The following is a 27,987-nucleotide window of genomic DNA, read 5'->3' as shown; positions in this document are numbered from 1 at the left end:
TGCCTGCTTCTGTAACTTTCGCCTAATGTCTTCTGCACACTGACTGACTAATGCCATATGTACCATGCATTGGTTTTCAGGGCTCTCAGAATCAAAAGGAGTGTACATGTGATAGACTTCACACAGCCTCTCTAGAACTGTGCCGGGCTTTCTTCTTTCCCATGAATAAGCTCAGAGACTTTATTGATGTTTGTAGCTTTCTGGGCTCCCTTTTTCAATCCTTCCATTAAGGCCGCTCTGTACCAGATTAGCCTTTGCGTGCCCTCTGGGGTGTTTGGATCCCGGTCAGTCCCCAGTGACTGGACCCTCACAGGCTCTTGAGGCTTCTGGTGATCTGCTGGAACATGGTCCTCCAAACATTTGGAAGCAGCTTGGGGTACTCTCCATCCTTCATCCATGTTAAAAAGATACGTAAGCAGCTGGTGGCAATCAGCCCAAGTGGGGTTATGAGTTTGGATGATAGTTTGTAATAGGTCAATGAGAGCTTGTGGCTTCTCGGTGTAAGATGGGGTGTTATTTTTCCAGTTGATAAGATCGGCTGAGGCGAATGGCAGGTATGTAAAAACATGCCTTACCACCATGTGGCCAGCCTCATCCACTCCCACATACCTCTGCTCTCTTAAAGGCATCTGCACCTTTGCCTTGGGTTGCCGGCGGGCTGCTATAGAGGACTTCCTCCTGGGAAGTGAGTGGCTATGGGAGGAGTCCCTCCACATTCTCTCTTGTCTACTCTGGGTGATTTAGAGGTGTGCAATTCTGGTGGGGATTCTGAGATTTCAGGCCCAGGGGTGAGGAGTCCTTCTTCCAGACCAGGGGGAATGGGTATCCTCAGCAAAAACTCCTCTACAGCTGGAGCTACCAGGATCTTAGGAGTCCGTGCCCCTCGGTGGGTAGAGCAGGGTCTTTCCCTAGCTGCCTGTCCCTTTGCCATCAGTGCAGTTGCTGCCTGTCGTCTCAGCCACTGTGGGGGGGGGGGGGTTTAGGATGAGCTGCAGCCACAAATCTATGTATGGAAATTGATCAGGGTGCCCTGGCTGGCATGTAATCTTATGCCATGTTTTGGAGACAAGAGACCTGTCTAGGCTCCCCTCTGAGGGCCAATTCACCCCAAATGCTGTGCAGTCTACCTCACATGAGGTCCTCAGCTTTCCTGGTGTTAATACTTACTCCATAATCCCCACTAAATCCCTTCTTGAAAATTTTCAGCATAGTCCTTAGAGGAGTAGGTTTGCTATGAGTGTGACCCTTGTTTTTGCACAGTAAAACAGTACTCACAGACAGTTAAGAGAGTTTTACTCCACCCTCAGTTTCTCCTGCGCAGTACAGCATGACACGCTCTCTTTTTTTACTTTCACTTCAGGCTGGTAGGATCATATCCCCCTCGGGAGTGTTTCAGACGCCACTTGGCATCAGAGAGTTCATTACTCCCCTCACAATGCCTACATTGTGAGGGCGCCTCCATCTTGTCATATGCAGATCACCCCTAATCCCAACCAGTCCCGCAAGTCACTTGGAGCTTAAGGACCTGTCTAAGGGACCTGTATCCCCCACATTTCATGGCTGGTGAGTCCAGTTGGATCCCTCCAATCTCTCACACAATCGCACTCCTCCCACAGTCCCCTCCCCTCCCAGTACAATGTGACACACTGTCTGTTTCACTTTTGCTTCAGGCCAGTAGAATCGTCTCCCTCCTGGGAGTGTTTCAGACGCCGCTTGTCATTGGTGAGTTCATTACTCCCCTCACAATGCCTAGATTGCAAGGCTAGATTGCAATGTTTAGCCCTATGTAGATCACCCCTAATCCCAACTGGTCCCACAAATCACTCAGAGCTTAAGGACCTCTCTAACAGGCCTGCAGCCCCCACATTTCATGGCTGGTGTGTCCAGTCAGACCCCTCTAATCACTCACACAATCACACTCCCTCCTCCACCCAAATTAAAACCAAAAGCAAAACTTCTGAGATTAGTTAGTTAGAGAGAGAGAGAGAGAGAGAAAGCGAGAACAGAGTTCAAGAGTGCCGAATCCAGCATATGTGAGTGATCAGGCCCTGCTTCCACCTAAAGCACCTAAAGGTGGTGGGCAAGTTTCCCAGGATCAATCTTACCATGTTTCTGTCTTCTGGACACTCCAGGTAACTGTTCCTTCTCAGTGTTTAGCCACTGGGTGGATCCACACTGTGGGGGACTTTCCTGCTGTGCTCTGGCAAGGCTTTCCACTGGGGCCAATACCCACCCAGGAGTGCTCTCTGGAATTGCATTGCCCAAGTGGGCTAAAGTCCCCCGCAGGGATGCTTCACAGGGCAGAACCTCCTGAAAGGCTGTGCAGGCCATCTGCCAATTGAAACTTGCTTCCTGGTCAGGGAACCAAATAATGAAGCAGGAAAGTCCATGAAACAAATCTCTCAAACACGAAACTGGGAAGGAAGTGGGGATTTATTCAGCCGGGAGCTGCAGTGGCATAGATGCCTAACGGCCAAGCTCCTCTAACAAAGGAAATCCCTGCTCTTTTAAAGGCTTACAACTCTAGAAATTACATGTGAAAGAGTCTTGATCCATGAAGTAGGCATGGGGTACATGACTTAGGTGGGGGTGTGATCGTGTTTAAGTAAAAACAATGCCTTCCAGAAAGATTCCTCCATACCATGCCTGCGATCTACAGGAGTGCAATTAAGGGCGGTGCCCAGGCCAGCCAGCCTTTACTTCTACTGAAATGTAATGTAGAAGTCTAGGGGGAAGCACTCTTAGAAGCTTTAGAGGATTAAGGGTCTCCTTCCTCAAAAACACTGAAATGGCTCCCCACTTCACTCAAGGAAAAAGTGTTTATCATGATTTCCTGGAGTTTTCACATTCTTCCCTGCTGCTATGCTTTGAATGTTTGTCCTTTCTGAAATGTTTGTCCTTAATGAAATTAAATAGAAACTTAATCTCCAGTGTGGCTGTATTGGGAGATAGAGCCTTTAAGAGGTGACTGGGTCATGAGGGCTTTCATGGATTAATGGATCAATGGGTTATCACAAGAGTGGGACTGCTGGCTTTATAAGAAGACAAAGAGAGACCTGAGCTCCACGCTCAGCTCCCTCATGATGTGTTGCCTGGAGCAACCTTGGAACTCTGCAGAGTCACCAACAGCAAGAAGGACCTTGTCAGATGCCACCTTGACTTTGGAGCTGGTCCCAGCCTCCAGAACTAAAAGAAAGAAACTATATTTACTTTATTTCAGTTCCTTTTCTTTATAAATTGCCTAGTTTTAGGTATTCTGTTGTAAGCAACAGAAAACAGACTAAGATAACCTGTACTTCTTCAACCTCCTTTTTTCACTCCTCCACTCCCAGCTCACCGACCACAGCCGCACTGACTTCTCAGCTCTTTCCTGTACACACCAGGTACACCCCCACCTCAAGAATCTGCCCTACCTGATCCTTTGGCCTGAACTGCTTGCTTCTCCTCAGCAGCTCCTTGGCTTACACCCTCACCTTTCACGAATGTTTTCTCTCATTGTACTTTTCCAGTGAGTCCTACTCTGACCCCTATTTCAAACTGCAACCTGCCCCACTCCAGCCACAGCAGTCCCTAAAACCCTGTTGTACTCTTTTTTTCACACTATAAAATTGACTTATTAAAATAACTTTGGTTTTCTGTCTCCTCTTGCTGGAAAAGGAGTTTCATGAAGACAAGGATCTTTTCCATTTTGTCCACCAGTGTACGCAATTTCCTAGAGCCTGCCTGGCACGTGGCATGTGCTTGAATGAGTGAGCAAGCCAGCGAGTGACTGAATAGAAAGCAGACTGAATTGTGCATAGCTCAATGCTGCAAGGAAACTTTCATCATGCTTTAAATAGAAAACAGTTGTGGGCCATGTGAGTTCTCACACAGTGCATGGAGCCAAGGTTTATAAAACTCAAAGTCTGCACCAGACAACAATCAAGCCAGGTTTCCATTTCAGGCAGGCACATGGCACCCTGTCCCGCCAGCCCCTCCTGCTCTGTAGTCACTTGCAAAAATTCAAAAGCAGCAACTATTGGAATTACAATGAAGATTTTTTTCTCTTTTCAATTCCAGAAATAATTGGATTAAATACCCATTTATTGTAGATTTAATAACATCAAAATGCTGATCTTATTTTCAGATGAAAGAGGCAGCCTTACAAGTTACTACGAGATGCCTCTTCAAAACAGGCATTCAATGACTGCTTGCCAGCAGACTTTGGGTTAAATATGAAGTCTGTTTATCCTAAACTGAAAAAGCCTTGAAGTTATTCATATCATTTTGCCCATCAAACTTATCCAAACAGATATTCTTTAAAAACTTCATTCAAGTTAAAATATAAAAATTGATTAAATAAAGAGTTGAAACTAAGGCTATCTCTTTATTTCATTAAGTCCAACTTGGATGATTTAGTTTCACCAAAATAACATCTATTATTATATTACATTAGGGGCATTAATGTGTTTTTTATACTTTAATTTTAAATTTTGTTTTAGTTTTGTGGTTAAGACTCATAAGAGCATTTATACCTAGTTTCATGTTTGTCATAAAAACTGAGTCCTAACAGGTCTCTATCTGTTATTTACCAGAATTTCGGACAAAGTCCATAAGGAAAGACATAAGGAATAGGCATTACTAAGAAGAAAAAAAAAGGTAATAATGTTGGATTAAGACAAGAAAAGGCAATGAGATCACCCATGTTCCTGTCACTCCATAGAGAGACGACCCAGGGCCAGCCAGAATGTGATGGACACATAATAGGGCTTGTGTCCCAGTGCAGGGATGCTTTCCCATGTGGAAGTTCCTCCTTACAGAGCAAGTAGGCAAATGTTGTCTTGTCAACAAGGAGATAACCTCAGCAGGGTGCCAGCAGCTGGGATATAGATGCCAGCTATTTGCAGGATTGGTCTGGAATGGACAGCTCAGTCTCTACCACCAGGGGAAGGAAGTTGCTGGTCCCTGTTTGCTCATTGCCCAGCCAACACAGCATGCGAGCATGACAATTCTACCTGGTGCATCACCGTGTTTGATGTACTTTAAATAACCGTATAATAAAAATCATTCAAATCAATAACAGGTGCTTGTTACTTTCCTTTAATAAGTACTACATAAAAATCAAGTTTTTAAATGTTGCTGGATAAGCAATGGGATTTGGTGGGATGCCAAATGCCATTGGTGTTTGTTGAAAAATAGCCTCATCCCACCAATATATTTTAGTTTACTATCAGCAAATATTTTAGGAAACCTGACTACTACATAAAATCAAGTCAATCCTTCACTTCAAGGAACTGTTTTTGGGATCTGGGGGGAATGCATAGTAGAAATAAGCCCCTTTGCTATTTTCTTCTTAGTGGCAGTGTTATATTCCTTAGAGAGTTCTTCCAAGGTTTCGAGGTTTTCCAAAGATCAAACTAATGCCAATCTATGACATTGTCAGATAGGAGTTGATCCACCTCTAGCTTGAGATTCAAACACAGCACATCCTATGGTACAGTCAGTGAGTAATGAATATTTTTCCCTCGCCACATGATATTGCCATCAACTTAACCAATGACCATATCTTCTTATACCACCTGCTCACTGACCAGGTAAGGACCGTGAAATCAATGAAACTGTCAGTCTCTGAACTGAGCTGTTTCTGTTTGTTTTGAAAAATAAACATTCTTCAAAAATGACAGATAAAATCTTTTTTTTTTTAAATTATTTTTGCAGAGACAGGGTGCCTCTATGTTGCCCAGGCTGGTCTCAAACTCCTGGCCTCAAGCGATCTTTCTGCCTAGCCTCCCAAAGTACTGGGGTTACAGGAGTGAGCCACCATGACCAGACTATGACACATGAAAATCTTAGAGGATAATTTCATCTCTTTTGTGCTTCAGTTAGACATATTAGGGAACTATTCCAATCTCCAAAAGCTAGGACACTTTTGAAGTTGAAATGAACAACTGCAAGTCCAATTAGTTGAAGATATATTGGCTTAGTTCCAGGAATTGGTACCACTTCTGCATTTCCTGAAGAAGCAATTATCTTCTTTATGGGGCATATTCCACTTTTTTCTTCATTTTTTGACACTGTCGCATCAAGAAGTTTTGTGGAATTAACTAGAGTTTATTTGAAGTCAATATACCTTTCTCATGAAGCTTTGTTGAGGCCACACTTTATGATTACTTTGTACTTTATAAGCAGGAACTTTTCCATGAAGACCTCTCAGGATTTTCTTTCTTTTCTTTTATATGTTAAGTGTGTTTTAGAATAACATACTGCAACTGATAGTGCAACCTAGATGACAGATTCTGTCTCTAGCAGAGAAGTCAACTTTAGTTTCCAACCAACGGGAGCCATCCTTGTGGGAGGGCATTGATCAGGAAAGAGCTTGCTTACTTTGGAGTGCCTTTTGGCAGTTTACAAAGCTCTTTCTCCTAGGTAATAAGTTATAAATGAGGGAGGAATCAATGTCTTCTGCTCGTGAATCTTGTGCACTTCCCAATGTATCACTGCCTCCTCGCCTCCCTGTCATGACAGTGTGAGGTGTGGGGTAAAGAATGCTTTTCTGAACAGCTGCCACACCCCCAAAGGTCACAGACTCATGATGGCTTCTAACGGTGGGAGTTTGAAATATGCCAGGCAATAATCTCATACACAAGGTGAATGCCACTCCACTTGGAAAATGTGTTGGAGTGAAAAATAAGGTCATTATTTAAAAATACCCTGAAGGTTTATTGTGCTTAAGATTCTATTTTTAAAAATCATTTCCTGTTTTCATTATTAATCTACTCTAGTAGTATTCGGTTTTACCCTGAAGGATTTCTGGTACAGAAAAAGATTGATTTACAAAACCAAAAATAAATTACATGCAAATTAATATTAAATATTGTCAATATGGTTTTTGATATATAGTAGTTTTGTGGCCCTTGGGCCATAATCGCCTTTTACCAGTCGGCACAAGATTAAAGAAAGCAAAATGAAAGATTTAAAGGAAGCAAAAGCAATGCTTTTTAAATCCAGTGGCTCTCAGGAGAGTCAGAACTAGGGTGAGGTAAGTTGAGGAACTCGCCTTGAGTAAAAGGTTTGAGGGGATGTTAAAGACCCTGTAATGAAGACAAATAATATATTTTCTCTTTTTTAATTTCCTTTGTTTTTTTAATTTTATTTTTGTTTTTATGAAAAATAATATTTTAATGTGACCTGGAAAATCAAATGAATGCAAAAAATTCATGATGAATCAAATATAAAAATTTTAAATGAAAACTAGATAGATATTACTGATTTTTCCTTTTACTACAGGCTCAGATATGGCTCAACACAGCACCACAAATAAAGACCATCCTGTCTTTATTTAGAATTTTTATATTTCGTCTAACATGGATTTTTTTTCATTTATTTTGAGTTTTTAAAAAATTTTGCATTAAAATATTATTTACAAATGTTGCACCCAAGCCAGGTGCCTACTCACCTCACTGTAGTCCTGGCCCTAGCTCTAACACACAATCTCCACCCCTGGACACCTTCATCAGAAATAGCTTTTGTGTTGTTCAGGTCATTGTGTACAAAAATATGTTAACTGCCCTTTGAGAGCCCCTCTACCCACTAGGGCCCCTTGTTGCAACTGAAACTGTGTCCTGTCAGATACAAGACATTGAGGGAACCAAACCAGCTGCAGACAAGTAACAAATGCCTCTCCCTTCAGATTCCCCATGGTCTAAAGAATGCATAATTCCCACAACCCAGAAGCATTGCATTGCTCAGCTATGTATTCCTTTCTATGACTTTATTCATGACAATGCAAACAGACTGAGGACTAAGCACACAAACAGATACTGCACCTCTACGTATTCGGTAAAAAGGACTAAAAAATGATTTCAACAAATGTTCTATTTTTTAGAGTCTTGAAGGAATATCCAGCTCAGCTAGTCTCTCAGAGACCAACCTTGCAGGAGAATCTCACACAGGGCAGTGTGATGATCACCACAGAGCTGACATGGATCTCCAGCCACACAGACCACCTGGCTTCCGGGACATGAGGGAAAAGGAGAAGGGGCATTTATTCAGCTTCTGAGCTGCATGTTCCCAGCACTGTCAGGACCCTGTGCCTCTGAGGTATGTAATCGAGGGAATAGGGGACGTGGACATTTCAGAATGTATGGTTAATAGAGTGGAGTGGGCAAGGTTGTAAGAGCAGAATTTGATGGATACAAGAGCATTGACTGAGGGAGCACTTAGAGGAGAAGATGAACTGGCAGTAGGACAAGAGAGGGGTCATGCCTTGTGGTAGACACCCGATGGCTGGAACCCACTGAAAGTAGACCACTGACTGCTAAAGATCCAGGTGAATGGGGCCATTAACGGCCTTGCTTCCTATCCTGCTGGTCCTTTTTGGACAATACTCCCTCCCACCTCTATAATTATAGGATCATGTTGGGAACAAGAGCATGGGGTAACATTTGACACATGGGCTGAAGGAGGGATTACAAGAGCATAGCAAGACCCCAGGAGGCCAACGGGCTAAGGCCCTCTCAGCTCAGGCATTGTGCAGCAAGCTGCTGAGGGGTTATGCTTGGCGCTTGGGCAATTCTTCTGGCCAAGCTTGGGATCTGCATGCTTCCAGTGACCCCAAGTGAGAGGAAGGCAAAAACGCCGAGTAACCTAACAGTCTGAATGGCGAGCCTCAGGGTTAACTTCCGTGTGTGTCGCACCTCTGCCCCACAGTAAGCGACAAGGTAGGAACTGCTGTACCTACATTACAGAGGAGGAAGCAAGTTCAGAAAGATTTGTCAGCTTGTCTAAAGTAATGCAATAAGTAAGCAGTCTCTGAGTCACGTAGATGGTCTCTTGGGGATTTTCTCTCTCAGCCCTGGAGAGCTGTGGAAGGAAGAATCGCTGCTTTTCTCAAGCAAGTCGGTTTCTTGATGTGCTTTGTTTCTCACTCATAGCCTGCTCCTGATGCTTTGACCCCTTTTATAGATCACAGTGCTCTAGAATAATGGATGGTCTTGGGCGGTGAATAAAGGTGGATAAATAGGGACAGGGACAGTTAAATTGGGAGCCTTTCTTACAACCTTGATGGGTTTTTCCCCCGCAAATTTCTTTCTCCACTGAAATGCCACATCAGTGCTTGTTGGATTTATGAGGTAGCCAGAGCAATGTGTTGTTTTTCTTTTTTTAAAGGTTCTCTTGAGAGAATAAATGGTAATAGAGAGAACTATTTAACAAGGTCCTGGTTTCTCTTGCAACATAGTAGCTAGACTTGCCTGCTTGTATGTGCATTTTTGTAGGGATCTGCTTGGTAGACAGTATTAGCAGAGAAGTGACACCTTGATCTTGGTTTGCAAGTCCTTCTTCCATCGGCCCTAGATTAGGCCCTGTTCGGCCATGCAGGGGTGTCGGTTCATGCGTGCTGCAGCAATGGGCATAATGAATATAATTTACCCAGTGGACAAAGGTGTGTACCAACTGAATTTAAATAATTGGTGTGGATTGGCTAGTAGCTAAGAAGTGGGTTTTTAAAGAGATACTGAAGATTGAAAGGGATTTTTTTTTAAAAAGAAAAAAACCAAAAAACAAAAAACATGGATTTTAGATGATGAAAGCTAGGGTTTGCCCTTTTCATGTCTACTCTATTTCCAAACAGTTGTATCCAAAACTGTTTTTCCCTATCCCCTACCTTGCCTTCCTGTTAAAATGGAAATGGGAACTAATTAACATCCCACTCCTGAATACATGTAAAATTTGTACAAAACTATCTTCTATGAAAATGATTTGTAATCTGTAGACTTACTACCTGGGAGATGTCTTGAGATGTAAAATACTATCCTCTGGGTTGTGGGTTTTTTGTTTTCTCCAAATGAATCCGATCTTTAAAATAATATAATAATAATAATAATAATAATAATAATAATAATAATAAATAAGTGGTAGAAACGAGGCCCCAGTACAATTTGTTTGACCTCAAAGACTGTGGTCTTTTCACCAAATGACACAGCCTTCAAAACTTCTATTTCAAAAGTATTTGAAACATAAACAGTTACGTAAGCTAGCAAAGCCATTTGAGACTCGAGAATTCTTGCAAGCAACAACAACAACAAAAATGAGCACCAAACTGTCAAGAGGTCAATAAAACTCACTGGCCTCAAACTAGACTGATACACAAAGTAAAAGATACCAAAGAGGCTTGAAGATGCTTTGTATTCACAACAGACTTATTACCTGGAAACCTATACCTTGATTTCAACAGTGGAAACACACCAACTTTGTTACCGATTCAAAGATACCAACTCAGAATGTGGAAGAAACAAAGGTAATGGGATATCACCAAAGTAGCCTGTATTTTGCTTGTTATTTTCCTGTGAATGATTTTAAAGCTTTGCTCTTGTTTTACAAACACATTTTATTGCCTTCAGGTTGAAATCAAGCACCAAATATACATACCACAAATACGTTTAGACTTTGGACTGAAGAATTTGATATTTCAGGGATTTCACAGTCACATTCCCTAAAGCTAATTTTACAAAACAGAAAATCAACATTTTTCTCTTATGATTTGAGCATAAACAAGGTTTAGTTTTTATTATCAGTAAGAAAGATGAATTAAACTGCGTAATGTTTCAATTAAAAAGTGAACAAAGTGTGTGGCAGCCATGAAAATTCATTCTCCAGCCTCTAAGTAGGAGGAACATATTTGACCAAAAGCCCAGCAATTAATTTTTAAATTCATTGCCATGTTTGAGCCAAAGCGACACTTCCCAGCCAGCAGCTGAGTCAAGTAAGAACAGCTTCATGTTGGGGAGACACAGGACTCCTCTGACAGCCAACTGTGCCTCAAGGACCCCCTGAGTCTTGCTGAACCTTCGTGATTGCCATATGGGATCTAGGATGTCTCCCATCCAGTCCTTCTTCCCTCTTTCCTTCATTCAGTGCCAGGATTGCAATGTGTCTGACAGCTCTTTCAGCGTGTCCCAGCTCTCCCTCCACTTCCTATTTTATCTCAATAAAATCCTTGCATGTTTAATCCTTTGTTGGTGTCTGCTTCTCAAAAGACATAGATTCACACCAAACATAAACAAAAGTAAAAACTGTGATAACTTATTTTTTTGAATTTTTTATTTATTTCTGAAGTTTTAGAGCTCAATATAATTCTTTTTACATAGTACTCAATCAAATTGGTTAAAAAAAGATATTCATTTACTCCATGAATATCACAGTAAAAATGTATGAAACATGTAGCTTCCGATTGCACACCAAATTTTACATATTTGTGATCTTCCTTTCTTTGGCATTTTATTCACAGAGGATAAGATATATGTCTAGCATTGGAGATGGCTGAGTAGAAGCTTTCACTAGTTATTCTTCCCATAGAAACACCAAATTGATCAACTATCCACACAAAAAAGCATCTTCATAAGAGCCAAAACTCAGGTGAGTGATCACAGTACCTGGTTTTAATTTCATATCACAGAAGGAAGCAGTGAGGAGGGTAGGAAAGAAGGTCTTGAATCACTGGCACTCCCCCTGCCCATTCCCCAGTAGTGCCTACATGGTACAGAGACAGAATCTGTGTGCTTGGGGAAGTGGCAGCACAGTGACTGTGGGACCGTGCATTGGAACTCAGTGCGGCCTGGTCACAGCAGAAAACAACACCAGGCAGAACTCAGCCGACACTCTTGGAGGTAGCATTTAGACCAGCCCTAACCAGAGGGAGATAGTCCATCCCAATGGTCTGAAGCTGAGTTTCAGTGAGCCTTGCCTACACAGGCTAAAGTACTCTTGGAAGGCAGTCTAGGCCACAAGGAGTGCAACTCCTAGGCAAATGCTAGTGCTTGCTAGACTCAGACTCACTGAACTTGTGGAGCATGTGACCTAGTGAGACAGCAGCCAGGGTGGCCAAGGGAGTGCTTGTGCTTCCCCACCCCCAACCCCAGGCAGCACAGCTTGCAGCTTCAAAAGACACTCCTTCCTTCTGCTTAATGAGAAGGGAAGGAAGAGTAAAGAGGGCTTTGTCTTGCAACTGGGATTCCAGCTCAGCCAAGGTAGGATCCAGCACAAGGCAGGGTGCTGAGGCACTCATTCCAGGCCCTAGCTCCCAGATAACATTTCTAGACATTCCCTGGGCCAGAAGGGAACCTTCCGCCTTAAAGAGAAGAATCCAGTACAGGCAGGATTCATAACCTGCTGCCTGCAAAGCCCTTGATCCCTGAATAACCAGCAGCAGTAATGAGGTAGTACACACCATAGACCTTGAGAGAGACTGAGATGTGATGGCTTCAGATGTGACCCACTACATTCCCAGTGGTGGTGGCTACGGAGAAATACTCCTTCTTCTAGAGAAAAGGAAGAGTAAAGGGGACTTTTTCTTGCAGTTTAGGTACCAGCTGGGCCACGGTGAGCTAGAGCACCAAGCAGGCTCTTGGAATCCCCGATTCCAGTCCTTGACTCTTGGGTGGCACTTTTAGACCTGCCCTGGGTCAAAAGGGATCCACTATTCTGAAAGGTGAGTCCCAGGCCTGGAAGCATTCACCACAAGCTGACTGAAGAGCCCTTGGACCTTGAGTGGACACTGGTAGTAGCCTCGCAGGACTCCCCATGGGCTTGTGGTGGTGGTGGCCATGGGAAGATACTCCTCTGCTTGTCAAAAGGGAGGGAAGAGTGAGAAGGACTTTGTCTTGTGGTTTTGGTGCCAGCTCAGCCACAGTAAAATAAAGCACCAGGTAGATTCCTAAGGTTTCCGACTCCAGGCCTTTGTTCCCAGATGGCATATCTAAACCTGCCCAGGACTAAGAGGAAGTCACCACCCCAAAGGAAAGGATGCAAGGCTGACTGGCTTCACCTGAAGCTGACTGTGGAACCCTAGGGCTTGAGCAAACATAGGCAGGAGTGAATTAGTGGTTACAGTGTCTATGCTGTCTTCAGATCCAATCCAGTGCAGTCCCAGTGGTGGTGGCCACAGAGGTGCTTGTATCACCCTTCCCCCAGCTCCAGGCAGCTCAGCACAGAAAGAGAGATTTCATCTATTTGAGACAAAGTAAGGGAAGAGAATGAGACTCTCTGCCTGGGCATCCAGCGAACTCTTCTGAATCTTATTGAAGACCTCTAAGGCAGTACTCCTATGAGTCTAAAAGAGCCACAGCATTACTGGGCTTGGGGTGCCCCTTAATGTAGTTATGACTGCAGTGCCAAAAATATAGATCACAACACCCAAGCACCTCCAAATCCATGGAGAGCCTTTCCAAGAAGGACAGGTACAAACTCAGACTGTGAAGACTACAATAAGTACCTAACTCTTCAGTGCTCAGAAACTGATAAACATTCATAAGCATTAAGACCATCAAAGAAAACAAAACCCGACCAAATAAACTAAATAAGGCACCAGGAACCAATCCGGGAGAGACAGAGATATGCGACCTTTCAGACAGAGAATTCAAAATAGTTGTTTTGAGGAAACTCAATGAAATTTAAGATAACACAGAGAAGAAATTCAAAATCCTAATGATAAATTTAATGAAGTGACTGAAATAATTTAAAAGAATCAAGCAAATTCTGGAGATGAAAAATGCAATTGATATGTTTAAGAATGTATCAGAGTTTCTTAACAACAGAACTCATTAAACAGAAGAAAGAACTAGTGAGCTCGAAGATAGGCTATTTGAAAATACAGTTAAATTGTCATCAGTTTAAAATAATAGGTTATAAGATATTATTTGCAAGACTCATGGTAACTGCAAATGAAAAAAACATATGATGAATACACAAAAAAATACAAAATAAGAAATTAAAATATATCACCAGAGAAAATTACTTTCATTAAAAGGAAGACAGAAAGGGAAGAAAGAAGAGAAGACCACAAAACAACTAGAAAACAACGCAATGGCAGGAGTACGTTCTTACTTATTAATAATAACATTGAACATAAATGGACTAAACTCTCTAATCGAAAAAACACAGTTTCTGAATGGATTAAAAAAAAAAACAACCAAAAAAACCAATGATCTGTTGCCTGCAAAAAACACACTTCACCTATAAAGTCACAGATAGACTGAAAACAAAGGAATGGAAAAAGATATTCTGTGCAAATGGAAACCAAAAAATGAGCAGTAGTAGCTATACTTATATCAGACAAAATAGATCTTAAGACAAAAACCATAAAAAGAGACAAAGAGGTCATTACATAATGGTAAAGGGGTCAATTCAGCAAGAGAATAGAACAGTAGTAAGTATATATGCACCCAATACTGGAGCACCCAGACATATAAAGCAAATATTAGAGCTAAAGAGAACACTAGACCCCAATACAATAATAGGTAAAGACTTCAACATCCCACTTGCAGCATTGGACAGATCATCCAGACAGAAAATCAACAAAGAAACTTTGGACTTAATCTGCACGTTAGACCAAATGGACCAAAATTAGTCAGTGAAAAGAAATAATAATTAAAGCAAAAATAAAATTAAAACAAAAAAAAAACAATTCAAAAGATCAATGAAGTGAACAGTTGATTTTTGAAAAAATAAATGCAATTGTCAAATATTTAGCCAGACTAAGAAAAAAAGGTAGAGAAGACCCAAATAAATAAAATCAGAGATGAATAAAGAGACATTACAACCAATGCTGCAGAAATTCAAAGGCTCATTAAAGGTTACTGCAAGTAACTATATGCTAATAAATTGGAAAACTAGAAGAAATGGATAAGTTCCTAGACATACGCAACCTACCAAGATTAAATCATGAAGAAATCCAAAACCTGAACAGACTAATAACAAATAATGAGAAGAAAGCCATAATAAAGACTCCCAGCAAAGAAAAAACCTGGGACCTGATAGCTTCACTGCTGAATTTTTACCAAACATTTAACAAGGACTAATACCATTCCTACTCAAACTTTTCTGAAAAATAGAGAAGGGGGGAATATTTCCAAACTGATTCTGAGGCCAGTTTTACCCTAATATCAAAATCAAAGACACATAAAATAATAGTACAGGCCAATATCCCTGATGAGCGAGCGCTGATGCAAAAATCCTCAACAAAATACTAGCAAACCAAATTCACAACACATTAAAAAGATCATTTCTCATGAGCAAGTGGGATTTATCTGTGGGATGCAAGGATGGTTCAACATATACAGATCAACCAATGATCACATCATATCCACAGAATGAATGACAAAAACCATATGAACATTTCAATTGATGCTGAAAAAGCATTTGATTAAAATTCAGTAATCCTTCATGATAAAAGCCCTCAAAAAATGGGCATAGAATGAATATACCTTAACATAATAAAAGCCATATACAACAGATCCACAGCTAGTTTCATGCTGAGGGGGTAAAAACTGAAAGTCTTTCCTCTAAGGTCTGGACCATTACAAGAATGCCCACTTTCATCACTGTTATTTAACATGGTACTGAAAGTCCTAGTTAGAGCAATCAGACAAGAGAAAGAGATTAAGGGCATTCTAATTGGAAAGGAAAAAGTCAAATTATTCTTGTTTGCTAGTATGATCTTATATTTGAAAAAACCTAAAGGATCCACCAAAAAACTATTCAAACTGATAAATTAAGTAAATTTGCAAGATACACAACAATCAAAAAATTATTAGCATTTCTGTCAACAGCAAACAATCTGAAAAATTTTAAAAGTAATTCCATTTACAAGACCTACGAATAAAATTAAATACTTAAAAATTAACCAAAGAAGTGAAAGATCTGTACAATGAAAACTATAAAACATCGATGAAAGAAATTAAAGAGGACACAAAAAAATTGAAAGATATTCCATGTTCATGGTTTGAAAGAATCAATATTGTTAAAATGTCCAATGCAATCTACAGATTCAATGAAATCCCTACTGAAAAACCAATGACGTACTTCATAGAAATAGAGAAAACAATCCTAAAATTTATATGGAATCACAAAAAACCCAGAATAGCCAAAGCTATCTTGAGCAAAAATTTAAAAACTGGAGAAATCACACTACCAGACTTCAAATTATACTACAGAGCAATAGTAACCAAAACAGCATGGTACTGGCATAAAAACAAACACATAGACCAACAGAACAAAAAAAGAGAACATCAAAAGAAATCCATACATCTACAATGAATTCATTTTCAACAAAGGTGCCAAGAGCATACATTGAGGAAAGGACTCTTTTTTCAATAAATGGTGGTGGGAAAACTAGTATCCATATGCAAAAGAATGAAACTAGACCCCTATCCCTCACCATATACAAAAGTCAAATCAAAATGGATTAAAGACTTAAATCTAGGACTACAAGCTATGAAACTACTAACTTCAAACCATGAAAACATCAGGGAAACTCTCCAGGACACTGGATAGGGCAAAGATTTCTTGAGTGATACCCCATAAGCACAGAAAACCAAAGCAAAAATGGACAAATAGGATTACATCAAATTAAAGACCTTCTGCAAAGCAAAGGAAACAATGAACAAAGTGAAGAGACAACCCACAGAATGGAAGAAAATATTTGCAAACTATTCATCTGACAAGGGATTAATAACCAGAATAGTTAAGGAGCTCAAACAACTCTATAGGAGAAAAATCTAATAATCTGATTTTAAAATGGACAAAAGATCTGAATAGACATTTCTCAAAAGAAGACATACAAATGGCAAACAGACATATGAAAAGGTGCACAACATCACTGATGATCAGAGAAATGCAAAGCAAAACTACAGTGAGGTATCATTATACCCCAGCTAAAATGGTTTTTATCCAAAAGACATTAACAAACACTGCTGAGGATGTGGAGAAAGGGAACCCTCATACACTGTTGGTGAAATGTAAATTAATACAACCTTAGGAGACCAGTTTGGAGGTTCCTCAAAAACCTAAAGTAAAGCTACCAGCTATTCAGCAATCCCATTGCAAGGCATATACCCAAAAGAAAGGAGATCAGTATATAAAAGAGATATCTACACTTTCATGTTGATTGCAGCACTATTCACAATAGCCACGATTTGGAAGCAGTCTAAGTGTCCATCAACAGATGAATGGATGAAGAAAATGTGGTACACACACACAATGGAGTACTATTCAGCCAAAGAAACGAATGAGAATTTGTCATTTGCAATAACATGGATGGAACGGAAGGTCATTATGTGAAGTAGAAGAAGCCAGGCACAGAAAAACAAATTTCAAATATTCTTACTTATGTATAGGAGCTGAAATTTGAAACAAGTGAATTCCTGGAGATAGAGAGTAGAATGATGGTTATCAGAGGCTGGAAAGTGTAGTGAGGGGAGAAGAGGATGGTTAATGGGTACAAAAATTTACATAGATGAGTAAGATATAGTATTTGATAGTACAACAGACTGACTACAGTCTACAATCTTTTATTATACACATGAAAGCAACTGAAAGAGTGTAATTGCATTGTTTGTAATACAAAGAAAGAATAAACGCTTGAGGTGATGAATACCCCATTTACCCTGATGTGATTATTATGCATTATATGCCTGTATCAAAATATATCATGTACCCTGATACAGTTTGAATATATGTCCCTGCCCAAATCTCATGTTGGAATATAATGCCCAGTGTTGAAGGTGGGGCCTGGTGGGAGGTGTCTGGGCCATGAAGGTGGATCTCTGATGGCTTGGTGCTGTCCTCAATGTACTGAGTGAGTGAGTTCTTGGGAAATCTGGTTGTTTAAAGTGTCCTATCTCCCCAACTCTCTCTTGTTCCCACTCCTGCCATGTGAGATACTTGTTCCCCCTTGACCTTCTACCATGATTGTAAGCTTCCTGAGGCCTCATAAGAAGCAGATGTTGGTGCTTCCTGTCAGCCTGCAGAACCATGATCCAAATGAATCTTTTTTCTTTATAAATTACCCAGTCCCAGGTATTCCTTTACAGCAATGTAAGAATGACCTAATACATACCCCATAAATATATACACCTACTATGTATGCACAAAAATTAAAAATTGGGTGGGCACAGTGGTTCATGCCTGTAATTCCAGCACTTTGGAAGCCAAGGTGGGTGGATCACTTGAGCTCAGGAGTTCGAGACCAGCCTGGGAAACATGGTGAAACCCCATCTCTACTAAAAATGCAAAAATTAGCCAGGCATGGTGGTACACGCCTGTGTTTCCAGCTGCTCGGGAGGCTGAGGTGGGAGAAACGCTGGAGCCTGGGAAGTCAAGGCTGCAGTGAAGCCATGATTGTGCCACTGCACTTTGGCTTGGGTGACAGAATAAGACCCTGTCTCAAAAGAAAAAAAAAAAAAGAAAAAAAAAGTCAAAGAATGTGGGATTCAGCAGGGGAATATATGTCTAATGAAATCTTTCATTTAAAAAATGTTCCAGCGAGGGGCAGTGGCTCATGCCTGTAATCCCAGCACTTTGGGAGGTTGAGGTGGGTGGTTCATTTGAGGTCGGGAGTTCAAGACCAGCCTGGCCAACGTGGCAAAACCCCGACTCTACTAAACATACAAAATTAGCTGGGCATGGTGGCACACGACTGTAATCCAAGCTACTTGGGAGGCTGAGGCAGGAGAATCACTTGAACCCAGAAAATGGAGATTCCAGTGAGCCGAGATTGCACCACTGCACTCCAGCCTGGGTGACAGAATGAGATTTGGTTTCAAAAAATAAAGAAAGAAATAGTTAAAAATGTTTCCAATTCTACTGGAAGACAAATACATTTTTAAAGGCAATAGAGTAAAAAGGATTTTAACTCACCGCTTCAGTGGCAATAGATGACATATCAACACATATTACTAAAACAGAAGGAACAATGACTACTGTGGCCTCGCTTTTCCTTGTCATTTCTAGCATTATTATATCCTAAATAGGTGGCTTGGAAACTACCCTTCATTTTCCAGAATAGCATAAAAACGTCAAATGTACGTTACCACCAATAAAGCGGGTGTCTTGGAAACCATGCAGTAGCTTTTAATCTCCTGGTACCAATTTTTTTTATCCTCTCTGGCAATTTTAGGGACCTCCCTAAGAGCCAAATGTTATCCTAGTTTAGCCTAAGCAGAAAATAGAAGTCCCTTGAGAGCCTACCTTACGGTTTTTAATAAAATGCTTTCTCACTTTCATACAAGCTAGACGAAGTTAATTAGCTTGGATACGAGAAGCCGTTCCCCGTCCTCTTTCCCCTCCAAGCACTAATTAATATTAATGATCAAAGGGATAAAATTACTAAGTACTCCTATAATTGTACTAGTGGATAATTTCCATAGGATGATCCTGAAATCCAGATAAATAGGACTAAATGTGAACTATCAACCATGAGAGAGTTGCCAGACCTTGCTATAGATTTCACTGAAAACCCTGGGAAGAGGGCTCTCCCCACCTTTAGGAAGGGATTTAGGAGGATTATTTTCCAGAAACTGATTGATTTTCTAATAGTGATGTTCCCGCTTTCCCTTCCTCCTTATTGCTTTCTTTTTTTTTCTCCCTGCTTGGCAGGGAGAAGCGGCGAGATTTGAGATTCTGCCATGTAAATGGTTTTAACTCTTTAGATGCACAGCTTTCAGGCTTTTATCCCAATGCTTCATAAGGCTAAGAAGACAAAAGAGAGCACCTCGTTTTTTTGCGAAGTGCTCTTGAAGGAGGATGTCGAAAGAGGTGGTAAAATGGAAATCTGGTCTGCAGACTGAGTGATGATGTCATGATTGGTAAAAAGCGAGGCCCAGGCTCCTTTGACTGATCCTGCAGGCAGCTGAAAGTCATCTTCTGCAAATGTCTCAAGCCCAGTTAGAGTTAAGGTGTTTTCAGCATATTAATTAGGCTGTCAGCCTTGAGACAAAGGAAACCCACGTCTCTAGGGAATTGCATCACTCAGTTGTAACTACCTTCACTCCCTGGTTCTGGTATCACTGGGACTAAAACCTGACCCAGAGGTGTTTCATAAGGGTTAAATATTACTACTTTCCAACTGAATAGTAGAGTAAGGCATTTTGCGGAGGTTCTGGGTCTGAAAAATGAGGAAAGCCTGTAAGAAAATAAAGAGGTAGGCGTCTTTTAAAAGAAAATGTATTGTGTTAGAATAAAGTCAATAGTCATTTGTAGCGAAATGTATATATACTCATGAAAGCTACACTTGTATGTAGTAAGAAGCTTTATAAACAGGAAGGTCTAGCCATACATAATCAAATGTGTTTTTGTGTTTTTTTTTTTTTTTGAGACAGGAGTCTTGCTCTGTCACCCAGGCTAGAGTACAGTGGTACAATCTCCCCTCACTGTGACCTCCGCTTCCAGGTTTCAAGTGATTCTCCTGCCTCAGCCTCTCGAGTAGCTGGGACTACAGGCACATGCCACCACACCTGGCTAATTTTTGTACTTTTAGTAGAAACAAGGTTTCACCATGTTGGCCAGGCTGGTCTCAAACTTCTGACCTCAGGTGATCTGCCTGCCTGGGCCTCCCAAAGTGCTGGATTACAGGCATTAGCCCCTGTGCCTGGCGATACTCAAAAAGTGTTAAGCATCTTGGTCGACAAGATAAATAGAGAGACTATATGGCTGACTGACAGAATCAGGGAAAAAAAACCTCTCAATTATATTTACAAGTAATTAAGGATATGGCTAGGATGCATCCAAATGATGGAAAGTTTCCATAATATTTAAGCTCTGCCTGTTTTCCTCACAAATGTCTTTGTTACAGATTCTAGCCTCCTTAAGAAAGCCACACAGAAATGAAGAGATTCTAGACAGGATACAGGCAGAGTTTAGGAAGGTTTGAGAGATAGTTTTAGGGTTATAAATAAAAACAATGGGCTGGATGTGGTGGCTCATGCCTGTAATCCCAGCACTTTGGGAGACTGAGGTGGGCAGATCGCTTGAGGCCAGGAGTTCGAGACCAGCCTGGCCAACATGGCAAAACTCTATTATTAGGTTGGTGCAAAAGCAATTGTGTATTTTTGCCATTAAAACCACAATTGCTTTTGCACAAATCTAATAAAAATACAAAAATTAGCTTGACATGGTGGTGCAAGCCAGGGTTCCCGGCTACTCTGGAGGCGGAGGCATGAGAATCCCTTGAATCTGGGAGGTGGAGGTTGCAGTGAGCCCAGATCATGCCACTGCACTCCAGCCAGGGTGACAGAGTTAGATCCTGTCATTCATAAATAAATAAATAAATAAATAAAACAGTGAAGCAAGCCTTGAAAAATGCAGACCTGCTGTGTACCCCGCAGCCACGCTCCAGATACTTCCCCTGGTGATTGCTGCTTCACTGCAGAAAACCTAGGATGGGAAGATGCTGGAGCTCTTCTAGTGAGATGACATTTGTGAACTGTCTTTGCTAGCAATTTAGAAAGCCTGATACTTTGATAGCTCTTTCTGTCCCTTGCTATCTCCAGAAGGATTTAGAACAGGTGGCCAGGGAAGGGAGTTAATGATTCCTCCCATTTTTCTTTTTTACCCTCTGAATTGCTACTTGGACAAAGATGAACTGTAGCTCACAAGTGCATCCTAACCCCAAATGTTCTCAAAAGGGAGAAGAATTATGTAGAACATGCACTTATCTATATTAAATGTTCGTAGTTCAAGCATTTCTTTACTGTAAAATGTTGGTTCTCTATACCATGCTAAAATAATTCATAACAATGACCCCCGAGGTCAGGATTAGCCAGATAAGTGACTGGTAACAAAGAATGACTTCAGGGACCCTCATTCTATTCCTGTCCTATTACCCTTTATTCCACAATTAAAGACAACGTTCAAAAAAAAAACAATTAAGAGAAAGAATATTAAATTCATACTGAGTATATAACATAAAACCTCCCCTTTAATAAATGAAAAGATGAAAAAGCCCTTCCTACGCCTTTATGCCTGTCTTTGTTCATGTGCTGGAATTCTCTTCTTATTGTTTCCTATTAAAATCTTACTCAAGGTTTTGACTGAACTAAATAAAATCTACATTCAGTAGATCCATTGGTTTTGCTCTTCAATCCATTACCATTTAGCTTTGCCCTTAGTATTCCTGGGTCAGAAGTTACCAGCCACGTTCTTTCTCAAAGTCACTGCCTTATTTTTAGGTCCCATCTAGCAGAAACTTGGCTACATGGAAATTTTGGACAGCCTCTAATAAATTCTAAAGTTCTGTTCTTCCTTAGCTTCTGCAGAACCATTTCCCCTGCTTTCTATTTGTCTTTTCTGTGGTTTTGGCACAGAGTCTTGCTCTGTCACCCAGGCTGGAGTGCAGTGGTGCAATCTTGGCTCACTGCAGTCTTAACCTACTGAGCTCAAGCAATCCTACCACCTTGGCCTCCCAAGTAGCTGGGACCACAAGCAGACACAACTTCATCCAGCTATTTTGTTGTTGTTGAGACGGGGGTCTCATTATGTTGTGCAGGATGGTCTTGAACTCCTGGCCTCAAGTGACCCTCCCACTTCGATCTCCCAAAGCTTTAGGGTAACAGGCATGAGCCATGCCACCTCACCTATCCTACTTATATAAAAATCTCAACCCCAAGACTTAGGTTTTTTGGTTTTTTGTTTTGAGACAGAATCTCACTCTTGTTGTCCAGGCTGGAGTGCAGTGGCACCATCTCAGCTCACTGCAGCCTCCACCTCCCAGGTTCAAGAGATTCTCTTGCCTCAGCTTCATGAGTAGCTGGGATTACAGGTGCCTACCACCAAGCCAGGCTAATTTTTTGTATTTTTAGAAGAGACGAGGTTTCACCATGTTGGCCAGGCTCGTCTTGAACTCCTGACTCATGATCCATCTGCCTCAGCCTCCCAAAGTGCTAGGATTACAGGCATGAGCCACCTCGCAAGGCACCTGGGCACTTGCTGAATTCATTCTAACAGCTGGAGCAGGGCGTGTTTGGCCTATCACAATAGGAAGGAAGGAAGGAGTGCAGATGGAGTACCCTCGGTGACTCTTCCTTGGCTGAAAGTAAGGAAAATGGTGTGTGTGCACACAGCTGCACATTCTTGCAGACAGGAGTCTGTTAAGGCCAGACCAGCTATCTCAGCTATTTCTCTCCATATTTAAAGGGAGGGGATGTGTGGGACTAGGAAAAAGTTGTTTCTCAAGAAGGTCTATATGCTAATGGTCCCAGAGTTCCTAAAAGACTGGAACCTTAACAAGTGGGTGCTATCCTTACACTTTCCCGACAGTCTCATCTGTCTCCTCCCTCTGCCCCTCCCAAGATGTTTCAGGTAAGAACTGCAAGACATCCAATCCCTTCTAGCACCTCTTGAAGTCACAGACCTTGTCTCACGATCAATCCGCCTACCTGATAGGTTACCGTGGGAAGGAAACGTGGCAGCCCACCCATGTCGACCTTCAGGCTCCTGTGCAGACTGCTGTGCCCCTGAAGAACCCTGGGATGTTACGGGCTCTGTTGGAGTAGCCAGCAGTTTAGTGACACGTGGGGTTCTTTTGGGACGCAGTGTGTGGGCATTCCTTACCACTACTTAGTCTGTTCTACAGGGAGATTTCGCGAGTGGAGCCCTTGGTAGAGTTTCACTTCTGTCTTACATTCTTTGATGCAAATGGTCCTCTGAAAACCCCATTCACCTTGAGCTCATCTGCAGATGGGCCATTTACAGATGTACTGAATATACAGCAGAGTAACCAGCCCTTCCCTTTCTCCAACCCGGACTCCTGAAAACAGTGAAAATCCATTTCTGATCGAGGGTATATACATGTTTGCCCAAGAATATGGTTTATGAATATACGATCACAGCAAGGAATTCACAACTCTTTTGAGCACATTGGCCTCAGGTGCCACAGATGCCTGGGTCGGAGGTACCAGGTGACAAAAATCAGGGGACACTGTCAAGGACAAGAACTCCAGAAGCAAGCTGTCTGGGTTCAAATGCCAACTGCACTACTTATTCACCATATCACCTTTGAGTCAGTTGTTTCGCTATTTTGTGCCTCTGTTTACTCATCTGAAAACTGGAATAATAATGGCAACTACGTTATATATTTTTATAAGAATAAAATGATTTAATGACTTCAAACTGCTTACAACAGTACCTATTACATAGTAAATGCCATATGAGAATTAACCATTTACTACTCATTTATTTTAGAGACTGGCTCTCACTCTCTTGCCCAGGCTGGGGTGCAGTGGCGTGATCCTAGCCCATTGCAGCCTTGAACTCCCACCTCACCCTTCTGAGTAGCTGGGACTACAGGCATGCACCACCATACTGGGCTAATTGTTTTTATTTTTGTAGAGATGGAGTCTTGCTCTGTTGTCCAGGCTTGTCCCAAACGCCTAGCCTCCGGTGATTCTCACACCTCTGCATCACTTATTATTATTATAAAGAGAGGGTCAAGCATGGTGGCTGAAGTCTATAATCCCAGCACTTTGGAAGGCCAAAATGGAAGGATCCTTTGCAGCCAGGAATCTGAGACCAGCCTATGCAACATAGTGAGACCTCATCTCTACAAAAAGTAAAATTTGCTTGACATGGTGGCATGTGTTTGTGGTTCCAGATACTAGGGAGGCTGAGGTGGAAGGATTGTGTAAGCTGGGGAGGTCGAGGCTGCAGTGAACCATGAATGCACCAGTGCACTAAAAGAAAAGAAAGAGAAGGGGAGGGGAGGGGAGAGGAAGGGAGAGGAAGGGAGGGAGGGAGAGAGAGAGAAAGAGCAAAAGAAAGAGCGAAAGAAGGAAGAAAGGAAGGGAGAGAGGGAGGGAGGGAAAGAAAGAGAAAGAAAAAGAAAGAGAAAAAGAAAGAAGAAAGAAAGAAAGAGAAGGAGGCGAGGCATGATGGCTATGCCTGTAATCCTAGCTCTTTGGGAGGCTGAGGTGGTAGAATCACTTGAGGTCAGGAGTTCAAGAGCAGCCTGGCCAACATGGTGAAACCCTGTCTCTACTAAAAATACAAAAGTTAGCTGGGTGTGGTGGCTCATGGCTGTAGTACCAGTTACTCAGGAAGCTGAGGCATGAGAATCGCTTGAACCTGGGTGGTGCAGGCTGCGGTGAGCCAAGATCATACCACCGCAAAACAAAACAAAAAAAGAGACAGAGAAAGAGGAAAGGAAGAAAGGAAGGAAGAAAGGAGGGGGGAGGGAGGGAAGGAAGGGGGAAACAGGGAAAGGGGGGAAGGGGAGAAGGGGGAGAGGGAGGGAGGGAGGGCAGGTTTCTGAATATAAGCATCTAACATGCAGGTTAGGGAAAAGGAAGATCTGGCTAATATGTTCAAGACCAAAAATAAAAACAAACCATCTGTGAGAGAAGTATAAGCAAGAACTTTTAGAAAGTCAAATTTGCTTGCTGAATGGACTGGGGTCTGGGGATTTTCCTGAAATGTCAGTTCTTTTAGACTCCCATGCCTCAGGTGTGAGATAATACGATAATGTAAATGATCCTGTTTGTTGGAAGTTGGTACACTTTGGGCTTCTACTGATCTAAGATGATCTAGGTTCATTATGTTTGTCTTTTAAGATGTGATAAAATAATGAAAACTATAAATGTTTGCTATATTATTATTCTTTTGGTAACTAACCCATGCAATTAAATAATCACTGATGACACACCAATCAGGGCTGTACAAATGATATGGAAATAGGCATTTGGCTATTTGGATTTTTAAAAGTTTGATTGAAGCAGAAATTTAATGTTATATTTTGGCCAAATACTGAGGTGGAAGCTGCATTTCAGACTATCCCTGACAAATTTCTGCCAAGATGAATAAAGAAAAGAGAAAGGAAGAGAGGGAGAGATGTGCACAAATAAATTAGGAATGAAAGATAAGAGGGGAAAATACTATGAACAACTTTCTGCCAACACATTTTAAAATGTAGACAAAATAATCCTAGGCAGGGTGCAGTGGCTCATACCTGTAATCCCAGCACTTAGGGAGGCCAAGATAGGCAGATTACTTAAGCCCAGGAGTTCCAGAGTAGCCTTGGCAACATAGGGAGACCTTATCTGTACAAATGATAAAAATACTTGGCTAGGTGTGGTGGTGTGTAACTGTGGTCCCAGCTACTTGAGAGGCTAAGGCAGGAGGATAGCCTGAGACCAGAAGGTCAAGGCCACAGTGAGCCACTGCATTCCAGCCTGGGTCACAGAGTAAGATGCTGTCTCAAAAATAAAAAAATAAAATAAAATTCGAGAATAATATATCTTATGAAACAACCAACTCAAGGTGAAATAGAAAGCTTGAATACTTCTCTAACCATCAAAGAAACCAATAGTCTTCCCACAAAACATCAAGCTCAGATGGCTCTATAGTTGAGTTCTATGAAACTTTCAAAGAACATATCTTCCCAATTTTATGCAAACTTTTTTCAGTAAATCTGAAAGAGAGAACACCTTCTAAATTTAATACCAATATCAGAAAATGGTACTGTGAGAAAGGAAAAAATTAAATATACTATCCATAAACAGAGATTAAAAATCCTAAACAACGTAATAGTAAGCATGAAGTAGTCATGGATAAGAATAAATAATACAACACAGCCAAGTGAGAGAAGCAAACCCACAAATGCAGAGATGGACTCACATTAAAGCAATCCATAAATACAGCTCTCCTCAAGAAGAAGAAAATTTAAGGAAATCCAATCATCTCAATACATTCTTGAAAAGCTTTTGAAAAATTTAGCACTTGTACAAGATAAAAAATTTGGCAAATTGTGAATATAAGTGTATTATTTCCTTTTTATTTTCTTTTCTTTCTTTTTTTTTTTTTTTTTTTGAGACAGTCTCACTCTTTTACCCAGGCTGGAGTGCAGTGGTACAATCTTGGCTCACTGAGATCTCCACCCCCTGGGCTCAAGTAATTATCCTTTCTTAGCCTCTGGAATATATGGGATTATAGGTGCATTCCACCACACTCAGCTATTTTTTGTATTTTTAGTAGAGACAGAGTTTTGCCATGTTGGCCAGGCTGGATTTCCTTAACATAATAAATGATGTCCACAAAAAAACTTAACAGGAAATAATAAATATTATTAATGGTTTAACATTAGAAGGCTTCCCTTTAAAGCCAGGAATAAAACAAAGATATGTACTGTGGCCATAATAGTTATCTTCTGTCTCTCATTATACTGGAGATCTTATTCAGCAGAGTAAGAAGAAAGAAAAAAGAAAAGTTAGACAAAGGTATAAAGAATAGAAAAGAATAAACAAAACTGCCATTATTTATATATCATTGTCTATATAGAAATCTCAAAGAATCTGTAAACAAATCATGAGAAATTTGAGAGTATAGCAAGGTATACAGATGTAAGATTATTAGACTTAAGTAAATTATCATTATTTTTTTTAAGAGATAGGATCTCATTCTTGTCACCAGGGCTGGAGTACAGCAGTGTGATCACGGCTCACTGTAGCCTTGACCTCCGAGCCTCAAGTAATTCTCCCGCCTCAGCCTCCTGAGTAGCTGGGACTACTCAGGGAGGCACCACCATGCCAGGCTAATTTTTTTAGAGATGAGGTTTCACCATGTAGACCAGGCTGATCTTGAACTCCTGGGCTCCAGCAATCCATCTGCCTAGCCCTCCCAAAGTTCTGGGATTACAGGTGTCAGACATCACTCCCAGCTGTCAATTGCACTTTTGTATACCAGTCAGAAAGGACTGTTTGATGTGTGTTGGTGCTTCAGAATCCTTGAAGAGGGGACCCTGAGAATAGGCGTTAGGTTTCTGAGAAAGGGAAATGACCCAGGTGATGATTATACCTTTAAGGTGATGTGATTAACTCAATTAGGTTGGGTCTGAGAGTGGAATAAAAGAGCTGGAAACTGGGCCCACTTATTCCAGAACCAAACGTTCCTGCCATGACAAAAATCCATTGCTTGAGTGAACACAAGGCTCTTCTTCCTTCCTGACTTCCATTCTTCCCCAGCCTCCCTCACTGTGTAACCTGAAAGGAAGCCATTTGGCAGAAATACAGTTTGCAGAGACTGAGCCCAGTATCCATGGCAGAGTATAGAAGGCTGGGCTTGACACAAGAGACAGTAGTTTAATAATCCAGCCATCTGTATATAGAATATTTTAATATTTAATATTTAGGGTTTTTTTTTCTTTTAGAGATGAGTCTCGCATTGTTGGCCAGGCTAGATTCCAACTCC

At 41.3% G+C, this 27,987-nt stretch overlaps 1 protein-coding gene across 1 annotated transcript in view; it reads left to right on the top strand.

Moving 5' to 3' along the window:
- HECW1 (HECT, C2 and WW domain containing E3 ubiquitin protein ligase 1) overlaps positions 1 to 27,987 on the top strand; it is a 600,315-nt gene that overhangs the window by 69,796 nt on the left and 502,532 nt on the right. The window contains exon 2 of the mRNA XM_074379771.1: positions 7,865 to 8,079. Coding sequence (XP_074235872.1) covers positions 8,044 to 8,079 — 36 coding nt within the window. The 5' untranslated portion in view covers positions 7,865 to 8,043. The remainder of the gene's footprint in view (positions 1 to 7,864; positions 8,080 to 27,987) is intronic.

This window comes from Saimiri boliviensis, chromosome 10, assembly GCF_048565385.1.
Source record: "Saimiri boliviensis isolate mSaiBol1 chromosome 10, mSaiBol1.pri, whole genome shotgun sequence".
Lineage (NCBI taxonomy): Eukaryota > Metazoa > Chordata > Mammalia > Primates > Cebidae > Saimiri > Saimiri boliviensis.
The sequence above is the reverse complement of the archived record's forward strand: the minus strand, read 5'-3'. Positions and strand labels throughout refer to the sequence as shown.